At 39.9% G+C, this 22,295-nt stretch overlaps 1 protein-coding gene across 1 annotated transcript in view; it reads right to left on the bottom strand.

The window, feature by feature from the left end:
- The window catches only part of kif5ab (kinesin family member 5A, b), a 72,716-nt gene that overhangs the window by 6,284 nt on the left and 44,137 nt on the right, over positions 1-22,295 (bottom strand). The window contains exons 12-24 of the mRNA XM_068315740.1: positions 19,948-20,153; positions 19,152-19,220; positions 17,972-18,178; positions 14,264-14,410; positions 13,007-13,195; positions 12,250-12,367; positions 9,917-9,944; positions 8,766-8,873; positions 7,169-7,270; positions 6,613-6,673; positions 6,449-6,520; positions 6,197-6,292; positions 947-1,163 (exon numbers count right to left, since the gene is read on the bottom strand). Of these exons, the coding sequence (XP_068171841.1) occupies positions 947-1,163; positions 6,197-6,292; positions 6,449-6,520; positions 6,613-6,673; positions 7,169-7,270; positions 8,766-8,873; positions 9,917-9,944; positions 12,250-12,367; positions 13,007-13,195; positions 14,264-14,410; positions 17,972-18,178; positions 19,152-19,220; positions 19,948-20,153 (1,620 nt within the window). The remainder of the gene's footprint in view (positions 1-946; positions 1,164-6,196; positions 6,293-6,448; positions 6,521-6,612; positions 6,674-7,168; positions 7,271-8,765; positions 8,874-9,916; positions 9,945-12,249; positions 12,368-13,006; positions 13,196-14,263; positions 14,411-17,971; positions 18,179-19,151; positions 19,221-19,947; positions 20,154-22,295) is intronic.

Below are 22,295 nucleotides of genomic sequence, written 5' to 3'. Positions count from 1 at the left end.
CTGAAAGACTGCCGAAGAAAAACTTGCCATGTCTCACATCTCACTCATGCATGGGGAGGGTGTGAACGAATACGTCATGTTCTGGTAAGGGGATAGATAACATGTGATGTAGCTGGAGGGAACCAAATGCAACCAAGGAAGTTGTATGTAAATTATGCAGCAGAGGTATGAAAGATATGTTTGCACAAGACTGCATTGAAAGGACAAATGTCAGATAAGAAGCAGGTGGAATGGTACGGATGGATAGACAGAATAGTTAGCATATGCCAACCAGTTGGTGCAGGGGATTTACATTTGACATGGTTTGATTTTGACTCCAGTTCCTAAAAGCTAATTTAACATGCATTTTGCAGTATATGGAGACATTTATCTCCTTTATTTCTTTGAATATTACTGGTGCTGTAAGAGATAATGTCATGAAATGAGGTGTGTTCAAACTATGTACGTAAAATTCTAACCAGTTCAATTGCAGAAGAAAATCACAAATTATTTAATTTTAAATTCAGAAAAACCCCCCCAGAAATACAGAAAAAAAAAGTTTCTGTAGCCTCTAACAACTATTGACACATTTTAGCAATAATAATGACCTTTTTAACCAATGAGGACAAGCGATCAACATGCACCAGTTGATGATTTTGCCCAGTTTTGACACATGGATTGGTGGTTGGTGTTCATGGATTGCATTCATTGATTCTGCTTTTGTAAATAAGTAAAAATGTAATAACACTATAAAATCAAATCACAGGGCTTCAGCATGGATGTAATAGAAATATTATAACACAGTACTGCATTCTAATACCATTAAATTGGATTCATACGGATGGATACAAGGGAAAACCACCGACGTACTGATTAGAAGATAATGTTGTTCTCATCATTTGACCTGATTACACAGCTTTTATTGAAATTACACATGCAGCTACTGGATGCATGGTGCAGGTCTTACCTATCTGTGCTGTTTGAGGCCGACGGAACGGCGTTCGGGTCCTCATCACGTCCTTGATCCGCTCCACCTCCTGCTGGTACCGGTGCCGGTCATTCATGGCGCTTTCTTTGGCCTCCTTCAGTGCTCCCTCCAGCGCCTTCACTCGCTCCGCAGTAAACCGAAGACGTTTCTCCAGTTTGGGAAGCTCACAGCGAAGATCTGCATTATCACGTACCAGCTAATCATGCAAAACAAGAGAAAAGCAGGAACTGACTGAAGATGTAATTGACTAAGTGGTAGCACGCTAGAAAGTCATTGATGAGATGCATTGTTTAAAGAACAGATTGTATTTTTATCGGTAATATATAACATAATTCCTCTAATTTCTATAAAGTGCTACTTTATAGAAATTAGTTTAATATCTGACAAGTTTAACTTGTTGCAGTTTAATTAAACTTAAGGCAAAAATTAGAATAATCATCTCATAATCCTTCAAGAGCCTTCTATGGTGCACCGTCTAATAAAATTAGACGGTGCACCATAGTTGTTTGAAACAAAGAGCACAATAATATCTTATATAACTAGCACATTTCTGTCAGTTAGAAGTAACAATATGCGGGGTGGGGGAGACTCAGATGTGAGTTGCTTTCATACTGTATGTGTTCCCAAATCAGATACATATTGGGTATATGGTTATTCAATACGACAATAGATAGATAAATAGATTTACTTTATAGATTCTAAACTGGGAAATTCACAGTACAGTATATGTTGGTTGAATGGCTGAATTATGTGACATTGTGCATATACTGTATGTTGTACTGAATGCTGTTGTCATCAGTGAGAAAAGATGAGAATAGATCTTCATCTATTTCTCCAGAGCAATACATCACGCACAGCGTGTGCGTCTCTGTTCAAACGGTGTGATTTGTTGTTGTTGATGATCTTTGTTGTTGGTGAACAGACAACTCAAAGCAAGAACTTATTAATGTCTGTTATTTCGGAGGAAGGATGTATTCACATGAATTCACCTGGATGCAGGTCAATTTTTATTATGAACCAACAAGTGAGGCTTTTAATGGGAATGTAGTCTAAGGGCCCGTTTCACAAAGCAGGTTTAGTGGAAAACCTGGGTAAGATAAACCCTGAAACCAGGGAAAACCCGTTTTCTGTTTCACAAAGGGAGGTAAGTTAACCCAGAGTTAGAGCAGTAACCCTGGCCTGTTTCACGTAGCGAGGTAAATTGAACCTCTGGGTTTGGTACCGCAGTACCTGGTCGGTAGCAGGTTGTATTCCACAAACCCAGCGTTTCTTTTGACTCCGCCCCCTTTCACTCGTGGGGCTTCATTTCCTGGTTCTGTCATACAGGGAGTTTGTCCGTAAGGTTTCATAAATAACTCCGTATTTTAGAAGTACGGTAGTTTGACGTGGAGTTTCCGCATTAATTGACAGAGAAATAAATATTTTTATATCGCGTTCAGATGTCCAGAGTTCTCTTTATGATCGGTACCGATTCACGTCCTGATCCATCACACACACCCATGACCTGATCCATCCTCACACCTGCAGCAGTGCTGTGTGTAGTGCACCGGTAAGTTTTTTATTTTTTATTTGCAAACGGCAGTTTTTCTATACAATGTGAGAGATGCTCAGTGCGCCTCGCCTTGAAAATTTTACCCCCATTTTTCTATTTCCCTGGAGATAAACCCATCAGAATCATCAAGGAGAAGCTCCACAGGATTGCAGGTGAAAGATGTAAAAATCTGATCAATGAATTTGAAATGATATTTTCAAATTAATTGTGCTACAACCTCAGAATTGGATTATTAACTTTAATTTCTTTTAGGATTTCACAATGTAATTTGCTGCACAGATGGTACCCACATTCCTATACATGTACATGTAGACTGAACATTGTTTCAACATGTTTAAGATTGCATCATAGACAAACAAACATCTGTCCAGATCATGTGATGCTGCAGAGTACATTTCTGATGTAGAGGTCTGGGTCTGTTCCTGACTCTTGGATGTATGATCAGTCTTACCTGGGCAGTAGACTGTAATGTGGTCAGTAACCTAAAGATTTGCACAATAATTCACTTGTCTTCATTGTGTAATCCAGTCTAATGAATCCACTATACATTACAGGAGAGAGCCTACGACACCTCAGGATGATTCCTGCTAACCAAGACGGCAGAGCAGTAACAGTCAACATCTGCCAGGATCATTTCAGAGTCGTCATCCCAGCGGGCAATATAAACATACAATACCCATTTCCTTTGGTCATCTTTATTTCTGACAAATACAAAGTTATTTTTTTATATCGTTCAAATACTTAACATGCTGATAGTTAACATGATTCACCTGTGACCATGACCCACCTCTAACTTTTCCAGTATTTCTATGTCCAGAACTGCCCTCCTAATCTGGAGGTCCTAGTAAACCATTTCTCTTTTCTGTATTTTTTTAGAAATTGAATACATGAGGAGGACATTAAAAAATAGTTGCATATGAATTCCACAGAATGAACGGCTGGTGGTCACTGAGCGACTATTTCACTGTGATAGTCTGCATTTGGGACCCTTCTGCTAATGTCCATCCATGCTCTGTTAAAAAAGGATGAGAATGTGTTAGTACTTCAGTGGAGGATAAATGTCACTCTGTATTCCACCAGAATGTGAAACAATAGGAAGAGAACAATCAGTAACAAAATATTAGACCGCCTTTGTTTTCTTCAATTTTTTGTTAATTTCTTTTTGTTTTTATCAATTATTAACTCCTGTGTGTATCATGTGACTAAAACAGACAGAAAATAAAACTTGGAATACCTTAAAGCGGTTATAAGCAGTACAATGTCACAACCACTGATGTAAGAACTAAAGCAAACGAGCTACATGTCAGCTCTTGATTTCAGTTCTTATATAATATAGGTGTACGCAATGGTGTGACTATCCTTCTCAACTGTTTTTGTAACGTGCATATGCCGCTTTGCAGTTTTATTTACACAACTACAAAAAGTTAATATATTTCCTGATTGAACAGAACCTGATATAGATGAAAGCTCATTTATGTGCGTGAAAAGAGCGTTATGTTGGCGATGAAACAACTGAACAGTCAAAAGTCCTCTTCATATTTACTGTACAATATCAAACATAATGAGGAAGAGGAGGATCCATGACGAGATGATGAAGTCTGACCTGTGTGAATGATGTTTTTATTTTCATTCTCAGCTGCTGACGTGCGCTTCTCCCCCCACTGGATCGCACCCTAATAAAATAAATTAATAAACTATTATTGAAGCCGTTTACCTACGTATTTTACCGTTAGTACAACGGACTAAGTTTAAACTTACGCATTGACTTGAGCAGCAATGCACTCCCACGCCATCTCTCTCTTTGCAGCTGCAACACTGTTCTCTTTCTTGTGAAAATGTCCTCAAAGTCTTCATCTGCATAAATTAAAATCTGTACTCCGACTGCCGTAAAGCGCTGCGGTGCTCGTGTCGTCCGTCGTCATGGTGAATCGTCGAATCGGGGCTCCATTGGTGATGGCTTTTTTTTAGAGTTGTCGTGCCTGTTCAAATGCGGGTCAACTTACTCTGGGTTAGACAAACTAACCCTGAAAAGCGTTTGTGAAACCGAAATCCCTGGTTTTCCAAGTTCAGGGTAAATTAACCCAGAACCACAGGTTTACCTCAGGGTAGGTTAACCCCTGCCTAATGGTTCAGGACCCTGAAAGGAGCAGCCCTATCCGGTGTTCTGAATGATAATGGGCTCTTTGCTGCTCCCCCAGACCGGGAAGTAAAAATAACAGTGTTTGATGGTGGAGGGAACTCTTCAATGAATAGCAACAAGATGCACATTTACCACTGCCCACACTCAATAAATATTTCTACAGTCAGCACAAAGCCTGAATCTATATCTCATTGAAGGCGTTATCAAAGCATAGTAGATCTTTTGTTTTACAAAAGAAAAATCCTTTAATAATGAGGACTAACTGGTTTGCCTCTTTTAAACCATCTGGGGCTAGTTTTGATGGTGAACAGCACTGTAGAAACATGACAAACCATCACATGTATCATAGAGTGCAATGTAAAACATGAATAGTTCATTCTTCTCATGGTTATTTGTTCAAGACCTTAATGCAATCAATATGGATAATTACTGATTTCATCGAGCTAAACCCAGTACGATTCTTAATGTGTAATAAAGGTAAACATGAAAATCAAATGCTATTGCAGCTTTGTGATCATGCTAAGTAATCCACACCCCTGCAGGGCTAATAATCACAGAGCTAGAGGGGTTTTAGCAAAAAGGGCAACATTTTCCAGGAGACAAAACTAGCTGAGAATGAAATGAATGCACTGAAATCCCTGGAGGCCTAGAAGCACTGGTTTATTGGACAGCAGATTCTCACTGGAGCCAGGTGATGTTAAAAGAGAACAAAGACAGACTGACAGACAGCCATCTGTGCAGAGGAATAGACATTACATAGCCCCAGTTCACTGTTCAGGGTCTGTCCCTGGAGCCTGATCATTGTCCACATGGAATTGGTTGATAGATCTCTAAGACTTTCATCTTCCATTCCTACAGTGTCAGCAGGTGGTGTATGGGATGGAGTCTCCCAGAAGATAGTTAAGTGTTGGTTTCCTGCCTGACAGATTGCTTCAGTGCAGCCCTCACCAATCTGTCAGCCTGAGTATAAGTGAAGTCTGCAGAGCAATTAACACGTCACCAGTCCACTGCTTTAGTACAGTGGGGAACATAGTGAAAAATGAGGAAATAGGTGTTTTCACAGTATGTACAGTCTTTTTGAACACAAGGCTACAGTGATGAGAAAATGCAGTATTTTTGTGTGATACCATAATGTAAATTTAATTTCTACTAATCAAACGTAAACAATTGGTTTATTCTGCTTATTCAGACAACATGGTTTACCACCTCCTACTGCCCTGGCTTCAAGGAGACGCTTTATTGAGGTGACTGATGAGACCAGCAAAATTTTTACCCATGGGAGGCTAACGACAAACGGTGCACGATGCTTTACTTTTTCATTAGGCCTGCTGCTTTGTGCCCCTCTCATATTCTTTCCAGCTGAGACATTCAGAACTCACAACCATGCAATGGCAAAGTGATTACATGGCTTCTGGACCAAAGGAAAAAACTCAGATGATTTATCTTGAATTTTAAATAAATTGTGGTATGATATACAGTGTATGTCATTTTTTTCTTTCGTTATAGCAGTTTGATATTGTTTGTTGAAAGTTGTCACCTGTTTGTGGACTTTGGTGAGCTGCTCCAGGTTGTTTTCAAGGAAGGAAATCTTCTGTTTCTGGATGATAAATCCCCCACTATCATTTCCTGCACTCTGCAGACAGAAGCAGTAGAGATCTTTTAAACAAATGTTAAAGCTATAGAATTGTAATTTGCATAGAGTAAGGACGCACATAATCAAGTTACAATAGTTATGTGCAGAAAATTAATCTTTAAAGTGAGTTCTGTAATAAAATTGTGTTTGTCTTACTTTTCTAACGCGAGTTGTGAGGTCTTGAACAAAAAGCTTGCGAAGATTATGCAAAGTGTTGAGCTCCCGAGCCTTTAGTATCAAGGAAAAGACAAAGAAAATGAATAGAGCAATTGAAGTAGATTGACAGTGCAGTGGAGGGATGCATGCCAGAAATGACTTACAACAGTCTCTTCCAGCCCCTTGAGGTCCTGCTTTGACTGCTCATGTCGCTCATGGAGAAATCTATAGAGAGAGATACTGTCAGGCAGGTTGGATAAAACAGTCAGAATGAAATTCCATTTAACAAAAATGCGTAGTCATGTCCAAAGAATTTATAAATTAAAGAATAAAAGCAGTTTGGGCCAGCTGGCCCACTTCTGGGATGCTACCATCTGCTGATCTGATGCAATATGCTGCAAAGGTCAGTGGAGAAAGCTGCTTATTAGCAGTCAGCTGACACCTTATGCTAAAACTACAATAGAGGTACAAAGAGAGAGAAAGAAGTGAAGGGATAATCTCTAGGTGATTTTGCCTCAAGCTATATACTGTAACTGAATTACTCCACAGAGAAAGGGGCATATACAATAAATGGGAAGAGAGACAGGGCTGAAGATGTACACACAAAGGGACAAATGACTGAGTGAATGGGAGATCTGTATTAACGGAGACAACTTGCCTGCAGGACTCCATATGGTGAAATGTTTGAAAGCTGGCCAAGATAATAAAGCACAGACTCACATCAGTTCTTCCAGCTGACAGCTCTTGTGATGCTCCAGGGACCTGAGATGTTCAAAGTCACAATGCAGTTGGTCCAACTCCAGCTGCTGCTTCTGGTTACAGCTGGAAAAGTGCACAATAGTTTCCTCAGAGATTCAATATTGTAAAACATCATGGTTCTAATTTGAAACAAGGCAGTCAGAGACTGCAACATCCTGCAACTTACCCTTAACTACTTCCAGGGTAGGTCAAGGTACCCTGAAAGTAGTACCTGACAAATGTGTAGCTTTAACCTTTCAGGATAGGTCCAAGCTATGCACTAGCTTTGACCATAGATCAAACCTAGTTCAAAGGTAGATCAAGCACCAGCTTTGATCTATGGTCTTACTCCCATTGGCCTTCTCCTTCTCCATTATCTGGTCCTAAATGTAAAAAGTTGAAATTTGACCTTGACCTCAAGGTTTCTCAAGGTCAAGGCCATCATCTCATTTTCGTCCCCTTTGCTGGCCGAGTAATGTGCTTTGTTTCATCTTTCTATCTGCAATGGTTGCGAAGATATTTAGTGGGTATACCAATGGACAAACGGATGAACGGACGAACACACGAACACTGACAGTTCGCTCGTTCGTTCCTTCGTTCCTTCGTTCCTTCGTCTATCCGTTTGTATGACCACCATCTTCGCAACCGTTGCAGATAGAAAGGTGAAACAAAAAGCACATTACTTGGGCGGCAAAGGGGATGAAAATGAGATGGTCAGTTTGACCTTGAGAAAACTAGGTCAAGGTCAAATTTCAACTATTTGTACACTCAGGAACCAGATAAAAGAGAAAGATGAGGGAGAAGGCCAGTGTGAGTAAGACCATAGACCATAATCTAGTGATTTGAGCAATGACAGTAGGACAGAGCTCTAGCTTTGATCTTTGACCTATGCAAGTAGGTCAGGGTAAAATTTTGAATTCAGGGGTGTTGCAGGATGTTGCAGTCTGCACTGGCTCTTGTTAAGATTACTATGCATTTCTGTCATTAGGAAGTCAAACAAATCAAAAATACAATGTGTATTAGTGTTTAAACCGACAGGCAATCAGTTCAATAGAATGATCGCATCTGTTGGATGCGGTCATTCATTTCACTTCTGTTGGATCAGACAGTCTTATTTAAGTTTTCCATCCATCCATCATCCATCCTGTTATGCTAGCAGAGGAAACGGTTGTTTTTTTCATTCACAGTTATCTGCAGTTTCTCTCCAGGGTTTATCAGACAATCCAAGGCAAGCTGGGAAATGATCTTCAGTTTTCAAGAGTTCTGGCCCCACAGGCAGTCACGTCTGCTAGGGAGCATGTTCCCATCAACAGAGGAAAGTTTATCTTTTTAAGGAGCCTAAAACAGCTTAGTGACTCCCTACATTGCCTTTCAGTAGTGGATTGCTTATAAAATCTTGTTGTGTGGCAGTTTCCTCACCATGTCAACAACCCTCTTATACGGGTTTCCGACCCTCTTTGCTTTAAAATTCTCCAGTGCTCATCTTTTTATACTCATACACAAGTGAAGGTTGGGCTTTGAGTAAAAATTTCCAAATTCATGAGACAAAGATGGTGAAGAATGACAATGAAGCACTGACTCAGTCAAGTCATCGATGATCTTCTGCTTCTCATTGATCTCATCACGCAGTTGCCCGAGCTGTTTGCCATGTGCCGCACGATGTGACTCCATCTGCTGCTCCAGAGCCCTCTGAGGTGTGAGAAACAAAAGGAGGTGAGCAGCATGCATAGAAAATGAGGAGAGACACTGTTCAGAGGCAGCAAGTAGGGGAAAACAAAATGACTAAAAAAAACAAGAGAGGATGAAAGGACAAACACCAGCGCACATGTGGATCTAAAGGGTCACATGAATATGGAACACTGCACACAACAGACTGTCACTGAGCACAGAGTGAGCTACTGCTAATGAAAGGAACACATCACACACTAACATGAGAGAAACAAACATGTGAATAAATACAAATAGATAACACAATCAGCAAATACCACCAGCTATGCATGACAGACTAACAGCCAAAAACAGCATGTTTACAAGAGGCTGGATTACCAGCTCGGAAGCTGTCCTCAGGTTTAAGGACCGCCCAGTTTAAGGTGTGTAATTTACCTTTTGGCTGTTTTAATAACTCTTACATCTGAACAATAAATATGTAGTGGATCAAGAGGCCAGTTAGCTTTTCCTAATTTAGTATATGGACAGGAGACATGGGGAATGATTTCCCTAGCTCTGTCCAAAGGTAACAAAATCTGCCCAAATCTATTCTGAATCCCAATCCCAAATGATCTGTACCTTGCTTGTTTGAGCCACACAAAAATACAAGTCAAATAAGTTGTGATTTTCAACTTTATTGCTAATCATATTGGCAATTTTCTGAGTTGCTGGGCAATGTGTAGAAATCCAACAAAATCAACTGATATAAATTTACCCATAAAACAGCAAATCTTCATTTTCACATGACAATATTTTTGCCACTGGATAGATTTAAGCTAACATGTAATAATAAAATATACTCAAATTATACCCCCTCAGCCACACACACACACACACACACACACACACACACACACACACACACACACACACACACACACACACACACACACACACACACACACACACACACACACACACACACACACACACACACACACACCATCTTTTGAAATTGCTTGCTAAGTTATTGTTATGCCATTATTACCTTTATATCACACGTGCCCCGGACAGAAGTATGACTCTCCTCCCTGGTCACTTGAGACATGCTCTCTAAAACACACACAGACACAAGTTTACCAGAAATGTAAGTGGGAATAGATTTTTGAAAGAAAAGATAGACATAATAGAAATTTCAGGGGAGGAAGAGGAGCAGGCCGTCTAGAGAGAGGAACACAATGGTGTAGAAAGACCTGACAGTGACCTGATGTTGACAACATACTGCTGATATTTCATGTCGACAGCGATTTGAGTATGGGTTTTATATTATGTATTATTGATGACAGCTGTTGTCTTACGCTAATGTGATGTGTTATCAAAAATGTGCACTTTCTGATGTCAAACCTCTGCTTCCCATCAGACTGTGATTTCCACATCACCTCCAGCACTCGGTACTAATCTACCTCTGTAATGACCTGAGCACTGCCTGGCTTGGCTGTGGAGTATGGTCAAAATTGATTTACTCTTACATCCATAAGTAATTTAATGTACTTCTGTGTGAATGAATGGTTTGCATCCAGGGAGGGTCCGCAGAAAGCCGGACTTCAAGCACATTTCTAATATACAGTACCTTAAATAAATTTTGACTGATTGTTTTAGAAGCCTAAGCTGTTCATCAGTGTTTATCCTTGTTCATCTCCTTCTTGACATGTCAGACAAGCCTCTGGCAAAGACTAAAACTCTCCACTGAAGCCAGTAAATCTGCTTTCAGTGAGAAGGAACATCCTGTCAGTCCCAGCTCAGTGAAGATGCAATGCAATGATGGGTTATTGTCTTTTTAATAATTCCCTTTGCTCATGCATGATTTTATCAGACTGTGCTAGAGTATTAACTTTCATTATTTTGGCACTTCGGTATATAGATCGGTCTAAGTATTGTCCTTAACTATTAGTGAGGTAGAATATCACAAGTTCATTTGATACTTATTCCAATTCTTCCAGTGAAGTGTGTTTTTATAGACCTTACAGCTGTATCATATGTGTTACACCCACCCCGACCTCCCCTCTTGCCTTATCTGTCACTCATTTTGTGTTTGCCTCCTTCCCAACAGGGGTGGCTACTATGGCTGCATCTATGGTACCCATATGGAGGGTTAGGGGACAAGTGTTTGCTTCCTGTGGGGGCGGCAGCGGCTCAGTGGTAGAGCAGACGAATACAAGACAGAAGACCAGATATCGGCCAGTCATCGGCGGTACAATTCCCGCTCCCGCCAAGACATTCTCCAGAGTATGAGCTGATGGCGGGAGGTGTCAGCTATCTCCCAACCACTGCTGAGGTGCCCTTGAGCAAGGCGCCATATACATTTATATATACTGTATGTATGTGTGTGTGTGTGTGTGTATATATATACATAAATATAGTTTAGGGGCCTGTATACAACACATATATGTGCATGTCTGACTGTATTTGGTGAATGAAAAGAGAATTTCCCATTTCGGGATAGATAAAGTATGTATCTCCTCACATTGTGGCCTAAAGTGGTGAGCACTTTTTTTGCGATCATGTTGGACCTCATGTGTTGGTTTTTTGTTTTTTTGTTGTGCTTCTTTCTCCTTTGTTTTTCTGGTGGGTTCAATGGTCCAGTTTTCCTGCATCTTTTCTTTTTTGGGGGGTTCAGTTGATTTCTGTTACGGTAGAGGGGAGAGCTCTGTTCCCCCGGCTCTATGTGGGCTCTATGTGGTGGTTTCTTTTGCTCATATTGGCTGAGTCACCAGCCAATAAAAAGTATATATTTCACATAATAATAATAAAGTATACTTCTTCTTCTTCTATTTACTGATAGCTCCAGTTCTGGAGGAGGGATACCCTATGTAGATACTCCTAAGCTCTTTGGGTTTTAAGTAGGTTCCTTCTATGACTCAATACATTTTTTGCAATTTTGGCTTTCCTTTATTATGTTCTATATTTTCACTTAAGGGATCGTAACCCTATGTCTGTTTTATTGACCGCCTGACTTGTTTTGTGGGGGATTTGCTCATTGTTTTCCTTTTTTCCCATAATTTTTGCATCTGTCTTGTGAAACCTTTGGTGAATATATCATTCTTTACTCCTTGTTTGTAATTTTGATTACATTTACCTAAGCGTGGAGCAAAGGCAATTTTATTCCAAAAAAACCCAAATTGCATATTTTGCCAATTGGCATATTTTCATTGTCATTGTGAGCATGTTAGCACATTTTATTTAATAAGCAGTATGTTGGAAGGACTAAGGTAGCCATGAAATGTTAATACAGTATACGTTTGCTGAATGGTTATTTATGACTGGTGCTTTAGTGGGTTCATATATTGAGAAAGATATTGGTGGATTCGATTACAGTAGTTCTCTTACTATTATGGTATGAGGTTGCATTGTTCTACCTTGAGCTTGGAGTTTGGCCACCTCCTCACTCAGAGAGTCATAGCTGTCCTCCAGGTGTCTCTTTTTCAGCTCTACAATCTGCATGTAGTCCGTTAGGGAGCGGATCTTTGCCTCGTGCTGGAGGTCAGAACAGAGTGTATAGTTAGCAGAAAAAATATTTTCATCCATGGATCTGTCCATCCATTTTCTTGGAGACAAGATGACCATAACTGTTGTGACTTCAGCCACTTTTCTGCCTTGGGGGTCACGGGTTACACTGGAGCCTAACCCAGATGGCTACAGGTGAGAGGTGGGTTACGCCCCTAACATGTTGCTGGCACATCACAGGGCAAAAAGACATTTCATTGACTGTGAAATGGATATGATCTCTTTTTATTACCTAAGATCATTATTCATTAGGAAACTCATTTAACCACCAAAGACATCCAGGAAGACTCACAACAACATAAATCTTCTGCAAAAAATAATAAGCTTTTTTTCAAAACAGTATTGTCGCAGACACTTTGGACCTCTGGGACATTTTAAGCAAAATCCTCTTCATCACTGAAAAGCCTGAGAGAGTATAAGCAGAATTAATTAGTCTCAGTGAGCTCCAAACGTCACTCAGAAGTTTATAGAGATGAATCATTTGGACAGGAAATGTTTCAGTGGCTGGGTTTAGATTTTTACAGGTAAGCATCAGCATTTCCCTTTGGATTGAGAAATTTACAAACAGTCTAACATCAGATGTTGTTGGTTCTTCCATCATTCCCTCACCTGTGAAACCAGAAGGTGGCATGAGGACAGTTCTCTGCCCGTCTCCTCCATCTTTCGGTGACACTCTGTTTGAAGACTTTCCAGGTGACAACAGCGCTTCACCATGGACTTCACCTCTGACTTTATCTTACTGATGTAGAGGCGAGCAACAGTGAACTCCTCCTCGATCACGCCAGTGATCTTCATGGGCTGGAGATAAATAAAGCAGAAAGAAGTGGAGGTAAATAAAAGACCTGGAGAAGTGTTTCAGTTTGGGTGGGGAGGGAGGAATATCTTTCTGCCTTTGTAGTCATACATCTATTAAGTTAACAACATCCAACACACACACACACACACACACACACACACACACACACACACACACACACACACACACACACACACACACACACACACACACACACACACACACACAATAAATTAAAGATACATGTGCGTTAAATGATGCAAAAGACATTCTGAATTGTCCACTCTATCTTGAATTTGAATCTGTCACAGCGTGATAGAGCTTCACCTTGGGGCTCACATGCCTACACTTCCAACAGATGAGTTTACTTGTCCCACCAATATTACCATCCATTGTGTTCCAAATTAGTTAATTTAGAGCCACCTTAAATTTCATGTTTTTTGAAACATGTTTAACTAAATGCTAGTATAAGGGTAAAATAAAATTGAACATTATTTTAGGCTCGGGGAGGCTGCACTCTTAAACCTTCAGTTAATTACTCTACATAAGGTTTGGCATCTTAACTTTTCCATTACATTTTCTCATGTAGTTTTCATAGATGTTCATGATATTCAACACGACAGTGGTAACAATTACAGCACCACAGGTTATCATGACAGTAAATATACTAGAGATTGTCTTCACAGTAGTTTGCAATTCTATTAAACTGTGGCAATGGCAGTATTACCCTCTGGGGACCAAATAACTCTGATGGGTATCAAGATTATCACTGTTGTGGTTTCCAATCATTCGGCAACGTCCGATGTCATATGATTTACCATATATAAAAGATTTTCATTTTAAGTTTGGCCATTAATTTATATTCAGATGTAAGGTGTTAAATGTGCAGGTCTCACGAGTGTACATATATGGTGAATAAGACTTTGAAAAAAGTTGTTTTTTTAATATACAGTACATAAATTATATTAATTGTATGAAAATAATAATTGAAAAAATCTTTTGAATTTGATTGCATAGAAGTATGGAGATTAAATGCTTAAGTATGCTTTTTTTGTCCTGTTGTCACTCACCAGCTTGAGCTCTCTGTTTCCAACAATGGTGCTAAACTCACTCAGGTCCCTCATCATGCTGTTGAGAATCTCAGCGATGCGTTTCCTTTGGTGGCTGCTCACTTCCTGTATGCGAGACAGCTCCATCTCTACAGCCATGAGGTGGGCCTGTTGGAGGACAGGAATGAAGCGACACAGCAGAACTAAGAAACAGATGAGTATGAGAGAAAACCCAGCAGCAGAAATGGGACAATAACAGGGTAATAATACTAATTTGTAGCTGAGAAACCGAGTTGAAGGAATTGAAACTCCTTTAATTCGAGTACTCACACACCTATGAGACACTGACCTGACCTCCTTCTCATCCAAAACGTCCAAGAAGAAAAACATAATGGCCACCAAATTACAAATCAATAAACGACTAAGATGGGATTTGATGGCATCTGTGCCAGATGAAAGCATCTCAGCGAGTGAACGATGGACTTCATTTCCCCCCTATCTCGACGGCTCCACATCTAAACGGTGCTGCAGCCCCAATGGGCTTGAACTCAATTAAATAATTGAGGAACATTTCATACGGGTCTGATTCAAAGACAGTTCAAAAACAGGTAGAGCAATATGTCACTACAGAGTAGATTGTCCTGGCAAAATTGCCTCAATTTGTCAACATTGTCATGAGCAACACATGGATGCATGGACAGATCTGCTTTTGGATTAGACATGTGGTTAAATGTTTGTATTAAAGTTTTGGGAGACAATTTGACTTGTGGGGGTTGACACGGTATTTACAATGGCTTGAGTTTGGCTTGTTTATCCAGTGTGGAGCAAGTCAATGACCCTATAAGGGTCCACTTCAAAGGAGGTAATAAAGCTTGATAACCCCTCCAGGAAGCCAGGGGTTAAAAATCTCTGTTGTAAAATGTAAATTTGTTGTAGGGATGGGTTTCAATAGGTACATAAGATGAAATGCTGTCACAATTGGCGGAGTAACAGTCTCAAAGGCATAATACTTTCCTGACAATTATCAACTCAGGAGAATTTTCCTGACACATAGCTGTAAATAACCAGATGTAACCCTAGAAGAAGTCTTTAAATATTCATCAAAAAGTCAGCTCTGAAAATCTAAATTCTGAAATCACCAATGAGGATGTCCTCAACAGCCCTGTTTACCTCAGAGTGACCATGAATAAGAACAATTTCAAATATATTGGCAGCTTGAGTCTTTTTCCCCACTGGTAGTGTGAGACACGCTGTAAAGGTGTTTCATTCTATATCAGTGGATCATCCAGTGTCACATAAATAATGTACATGAGTTCTTCTTTAATGGATTATTTTAGTTACTGCCGCAGTGGAGGATCAATCAAGTCAAAGCCCCATTAAACCCCTTCATTAAACACAGTAACATTTACTCCCTGTTCAAACTTACCATCTAGTCTCCATTAACATCAACTTATATGACTATTTTCCAGTTCATTTCTCTTAACAAAATATTAATGTAGCAAAATTGGCAGTAAAACTTTAGCAGAGATATAATTTGTTTATAAAGCAAAGAGGAGCGAGGAATGGAGAGTTAATGAAACAACTTACAACATTTATGATGACACTGAAATGTAGAGATAGTTGGTTGATGAATGAAGTTAATCGGAATACGAGACTCACGAGGATTGAGGGATTAAAGTAGTTGATCGAAGGAAGGGATGAATGGCAGTGATGAAGGACGGAGACATCACCTCCTTCCTCTGAAGGAGGTGATGAAGACACAGAGGAGACGGTGCGGTGAAGAAAATGATGAATGTGTGATAATGCATCATTATTCTCAGCGCCTATTTCTAATGTAGATGTGGAATAAATTTAAAAGTATAACCCTAGAAATTGGCATAACAGTTGTGATAGTATATGTGAATGTATTAAGAACTTGGTTGTTTGAAGGAGAGTATTTTGAATATTGGGTTTTGTTTCTTGTATTCAGTTTAACATCCTATCAGACTACCAGACCAGATTACAAGAGGATGTCATGTCGGGTGAAACGTCAAAGCAGGACAGACTGAAAGGGTCATGGGTAAGGTAAGGGAGATGATTGAGGAAAAGAAATAGGTTTCAACAACAACACAGTCAAGGGGTATAATGTCCAACCAGACAGAGAGGGAAGGGAGGGAGGGGGTGGTGGAAGATCATGAAACAGTGCAAACAATATTGAAGAGATGGTCTGGACATGTCCAGAGGAGAGATAGTGAATATATTTGTAGAAGGATGCTGAGTTTTGAACTTCCAGGCAGGAGGCCTAGAGGAAGACCAAAGAGGAGGTTTATGGATGTAGTGAAAGAGGACATGAAGGTAGTTGGTGTGAGAGAAGAGGATGTAGAAGACAGGGTTAGATGGAGGCAACTGATTTGCTGTGGCGACCCCTGAAGGGAAAAGCCGAAAGGAAAAGAAGAAGAATGATCGTTTTCTTAATCCACCCAGAGAGGTACAACTTCATTAAGGAGCGAGCTGCTCTGCCACTGGCCTTTCTTTAACATTTATCTCTGTTTTAATTTTTTTCTTGAAGATGAGACAACCCTAATCGTCTTGTCTTCAGCCGCTTTTCTGCTGTGTGGGTCAAGGGTTAAGCTGGAAACTAGTCCAGCAGGCTACAGGCGAGAGGCGGAGTACACCCTGGACACGTCACCAGCTCATCAGTTTTTCAGTAAGTACATGTTACGAGTACATGTTTCACTCGTCATCTCTTGGCTTTAGGCCTGGTTTTGTACCTTCTGACCCTGCTTTTGGATTACCCCTTAGGATACCGCTGCTTAAGTTTTTGGACCGACTGTCTCCACAGTGAATCTTGGCCTGAAATAAAGACTTTGTATTTTTGCAGTCCTGCTTCTGAGTCCTCCTTTGTTGCCTCAGTCTGTTGATCACCTGACAAAACCCATTTATCTGCTTCATCAGGATTGTATAGTTACCATGACACCCTGATTAAAATGTTGATAAACTCTGATTGGTGCATTGAAGCATGACATCACATTTTCCAAAATAAGTGGGAGGTATATGAACTGACTCTGAAACAAAAATGGATGAGGTAGTTTTTTTGAGATTTTTATGTTGTCATGACTCAAAAATAAAACAATAACCAATTTAATATACACTTTTTATATACTGTGAATGTCTCCTCAATAACCAATATCAATATGTCTGACTGTAAATTATGCTGTATTACAGAAATTATTTTTTAAAACAAAAGCTCATTTTGTTATTTATCTGTGCCAGATTTAAATAACAATTTGACAACATTTATAGCTGGCTCCCATCTGAAACTGCAGTGAAGTTAGGAGATAATGCTGTAGCTCTAGGCTGTCACATTTTGTGGTATTTAATTAGATTTTTTATTTGAAGGAGTCGAATGAATTTTAAATCTACACTCGTGGATTTAATATTTAAACTTCAATTTTTTTTCTTTCATTGAATCTGACAACACCTTTTGTCAGGCAGATATTTTCCTCCATTCAACTTAGATAAATCTTAATTGCATTTTACACCATCAGTTCTACATTCTTAAATCACCTACATGGATATACAGTATGTACCGATTATTTCATGTCAAAATGCTCCTCCACAGCACAAAGGCCTTGTCTTCCTCACTTTTACCATTGTGATGACATTCACTTGAACATCTTTGTTATTTTTCACATTTTCTGATCTCTTTTTGTTTCTTAGAATCACTATTCAGCTTTACGTCACACCCACCATTTTCTTTGCAAGCTCATCAGCCAGTAGTTTGTTCTGAATGCTCTTTTCCTCCAACTCCATGCTCTTCTGGTCATAGTTGACTGCCAGCTCCTCCAGGGCCTGGAGGACTTCCTTCACCTCAGTCTTAGCAGATTCATTCTCTGTCTGCAGCCTGCCAAACTCTGACTGCACCCTTTCACTATCGCCCTTGGATGATGCCAGAAGCTGAGACAGAGGGAACAAATAATTGTGATGTGCATACATATACATAAAATATTTGGTTTAAAAAGGAGCATGGACAGTCAACTGTTCTATCATCTGTTGTTGATTAGAGATGATTGAGTATGCAGACATTGTTACACCATCAGCAACAGATGAAACACAGTCTAAATATTGACACAGTCAGAGGTGATAATGTTCTGTCACAATGCTGCTTGCATTTGTTCAGCTTCATCACAACATGGGTCAGCTTGCTGAATGGAAGTCATTATGTGTTGTTATTTCTCTTCCCAGGTTGCCCGTATGTCTGAACTGCTGGACGCACATAGTGTTGGGATAAATGGATGTAAAATCATATTATAATACACAAACTAAGCTTGGATAGTTACCATTATGTCAGTTCAAACCACAGCAGGCTCATTTTGATATATGAATGAACTAATTTATTTGGCAACGTACTACATGGAAAACCTTCCTTCAGGCTGTATTGCTCACTACTGTAGCTCCTACTATAAATACTGTTCATGGAGTAATACTGTTGGTATATTTGTAAATTTTGTGAGAAAGGGCCTGAGAACATTTCTCAGCAACATGTAGCAATTCTAAAGATAACAGCATCAATAGCATCACATTTATCAGCTATAATGTTAAAGCACTAGCACACATGCTTCAGGAGTTCATCAATCTTTCTATTAATCAGTCAAGCAGTAATTTGTGTCTGAGCCACCAGTAAAATGTCTATTATAAGTGCTGTGAATGCACAAATACCTAAACAAACAATAAAACTTTATGTGTCTCAAAATGCTTTCTGCCACCTTAAAACTGTTTTCTTTTTCTCAGCCATCTCAAAGGTGAGTTAATAAACCTCTCACAAATGAGTTCTGTGGAAACATGCTTCTGATTGCACCATTGTCAGGTGCTGCCAACAATGGGCCATTTAACCAAACTAATGAAAGGATGTAAAAACAAAGACTCCTACCTCCTCCTGGTCGAGCATCTGTTTCTTCAGTTTCTCCACCATCTGGCTCTGGTGGTTGATCTCATCATCCTTCAGAGGGAAAGAGACATATGGAATAGAAATGGTTCATTTACAGTCTTATGGATGACATACAGTGGTTACAGTACGCACACAACCTCTTCTTTAGGCTCTGCATCCACTCACAGCTGAATTTTTCAGGTTGGGTGGAACTTTATTAAGTTATATATTAATATATCATATATAAAAAAACAAGCTGTATTATAAGGATAGATCCTTTAACTGTTTAAACATCATGCAGTACATGATATTGAACATACAATACATAACATCAAAAAACAAATATATCAATTAACTTTTTCAATCAATCAACTTTTATTTATGTAGCGCTTAATCACATCTGTAGATATTTCAAAGCGCTTAACAGACAGAAAGCCAACAGTGCATTTTTAATGCAAAACTAAAACTATTTCACTCCATAAAGACAAAGCAGATTCTTTGAAGGAAGCAAAAAAAGATGCCAAAGCCCAGTTAAGGTATCATCTCCTCAGATGACTGTTGGTAAATGAAACCTTTAATCCTTCCAATCCAAAACATTACTGTTCCCTCAATGACATCTATTCCTAATTGTCAGATTAGTCTCTACCATGTGCATGATCCGGAATTCATTACAAGAATAATACATGTATGGCATGCACTCTGCATTAAGGTGTGCATACCATTATAGAAATCTCACATGTATACACATACATGGCTGTACATTCATACACACAGTCATCAAGTGTCATCTGTTCATCACCTTATCATCCATCTGTTTGTAAAGCTTGCGGATCTCCTCCTCGTATTTCTGCCGCTCCTCTTCAGAGATATGAACCACAATGGAGGAGGCAAGGGAGCAAGGGCTGCTGGGGCTGCAGATATCAGGAACTGGCTCCTCGGATTTGGGAGGCACCAGGGCTATATCCTCTGATCCTGAACTCAAATTCTCTAATACAACATGGTCACCTAAAGGTGAGAAATGAAACACAACATTTTTGATGTTGTTCTTATTCTCTGTACCTAAAGATTAAAGTGAAAGTAACAGGTTGGTCTGATCTTCACCATGTGTACTGCCCTTGCATCTAAAACACATTTTAGAAATCAGGTTTGAAAAATGTGTATGCACTGAGATCCAAAGATTTGCTAGCACAAAATATCAAACTCATACATGCCAGACATGTTGTTTCTGGACACTCCAGATACAGGCCACTGATGCAGAAGAATAAGGAAGCAGGATGCTAACGGCACATAATTACTGGCATAAGCAATGAAGAGCACAGAAAAAGCCCTGCTTTGAAAGCAAGATCTATGGTTGGATTATTTTTCTGGAAAAGCATTGACAGATTTATGCTGACACCTACTCCTCTAGAATGAAACAAAATAAATATAACAAAAAACATATGCACATACAGTACAGCCTAAGCTTACTGATAAAGACAAAGATCCTCTCACATAACTGAAATATTTAACATATCAAGAAGTTATATTTTTCATGAGTACAGTCATATCCACACTTACATAAAAAGGATGTTTCAATTTTATTAAATTGTTTGTTTTTTTTAAACTGCATACATTTACTTTAAGGATGTTGATAGAGAGGTCCAGAAAAGGCCAAACGGAGCTGCTTTGGGTTTTTGTAGATCTGGAGAAAGCTTATGACAGGGTGCCCAGAGAGGAACTGTGGTATTGTATGAGGAAGTCTGGAGTGGCAGAGAAGTTTGTTAGAGTGGTGCGGGACATGTATGAGGACTGTAAGACAGTGGTGAGGTGTGCTGTAGGTGTGACAGAGGAGTTCAAGGTGGAGGTGGGACTGCATCAGGGATCAGCTCTGAGCCCCTTCTTGTTTGCTATGGTGATGGACAGGCTGACAGACAATGTTAGACAGGAATCTCCATGGAGTATGATGTTTGCAGATGACATTGTCATCTGTAGTGAGAGCAGGGAACAGGTGGAGGAGAAGCTAGAGAGGTGGAGGTTTGTCCTGGAAAGGAGGGGAATGAAGGTTAACCGCAGTAAGACAGAGTACATGTGTGTGAATGAGAGGGATCCAAGTGGAAGAGTGAGGTTACAGGGAGAAGAGATCAAGAAGGTGGAGGATTTTAAGTACTTAGGGTCAACAGTCCAGAGCAATGGAGAGTGCGGAAAAGAGGTGAAGAAGCATGTACAGGCAGGATGGTACGGGTGGAGAAAAGTGTCAGGTGTGATGTGTGATAGAAGAGTTTCAGCTAAAATGAAAGGAAAGGTGTACAAAACTGTGGTGAGACCAGCGGTGTTGTTTGGTCTAGAGACAGTGTCACTGAGGAAAAGACAGGAGACAGAGCTGGAGGTAGCAGAGATGAAGATGCTGAGGTTCTGTTTGGGAGTGACCAGGAAGGATAGGATCAGGAATGAGTACATCAGAGGGACAGCACGTTAGAGGTTTTGGAGATAAAGTCAGAGAGGCCAGACTGAGATGGTTTGGACATGTCCAGAGGAGAGATAGTGAATATATTGGTAGAAGGATGCTGAGTTTTGAACTGCCAGGCAGGAGGCCTAGAGGAAGACCAAAGAGGAGGTTTATGGATGTAGTGAAAGAGGACATGAAGGTAGTTGGTGTGAAAGAAGAGGATGCAGAAGGCAGGGTTAGCTGGAGGCAATTGATTCGCTGTGGTGACCCCTAAAGGGAAAAGTCGAAAGGAAAAGAAGAAGAAGACAAGGAGCTCTACAATAGAAATACAGTTTGCATCGTGTTTAGGCAACACTTGTTTATATTTGTTCATTGGGTTAAACTACAGTATTTTCAGAATAGAACTTTCCCTCCACCAAATCCTGTGACTGCCTAAACATAACCACACTGAAGTTTAATAAGGCTGCAATCACTATGACTGAATATGTCTTTGTGAGATCTAATATTGTTGCAGAGAATAAATGATGACATTCATTCATTCATTCATTCATCCATTCATTCATTCATTCATTCATATTCTAAGCACTCGTTTCACTGTTGTGGGTCACAGGGAGCTGGAGCCTATCTAAGCTGACTGAGGGCGTGAGGCGAGGCAAACTCCGGGCACAAACACGTACGCTCACACTCACACAATGGGGCAATTTGGTAAGGCCAATTAACCT

This window comes from Antennarius striatus, chromosome 5 (assembly GCF_040054535.1).
Source record: "Antennarius striatus isolate MH-2024 chromosome 5, ASM4005453v1, whole genome shotgun sequence".
NCBI classification, from domain to species: Eukaryota; Metazoa; Chordata; class Actinopteri; order Lophiiformes; family Antennariidae; genus Antennarius; species Antennarius striatus.
Note: the sequence above shows the minus strand (reverse complement) of the source record. Positions and strands in the feature narration are given on the sequence as shown.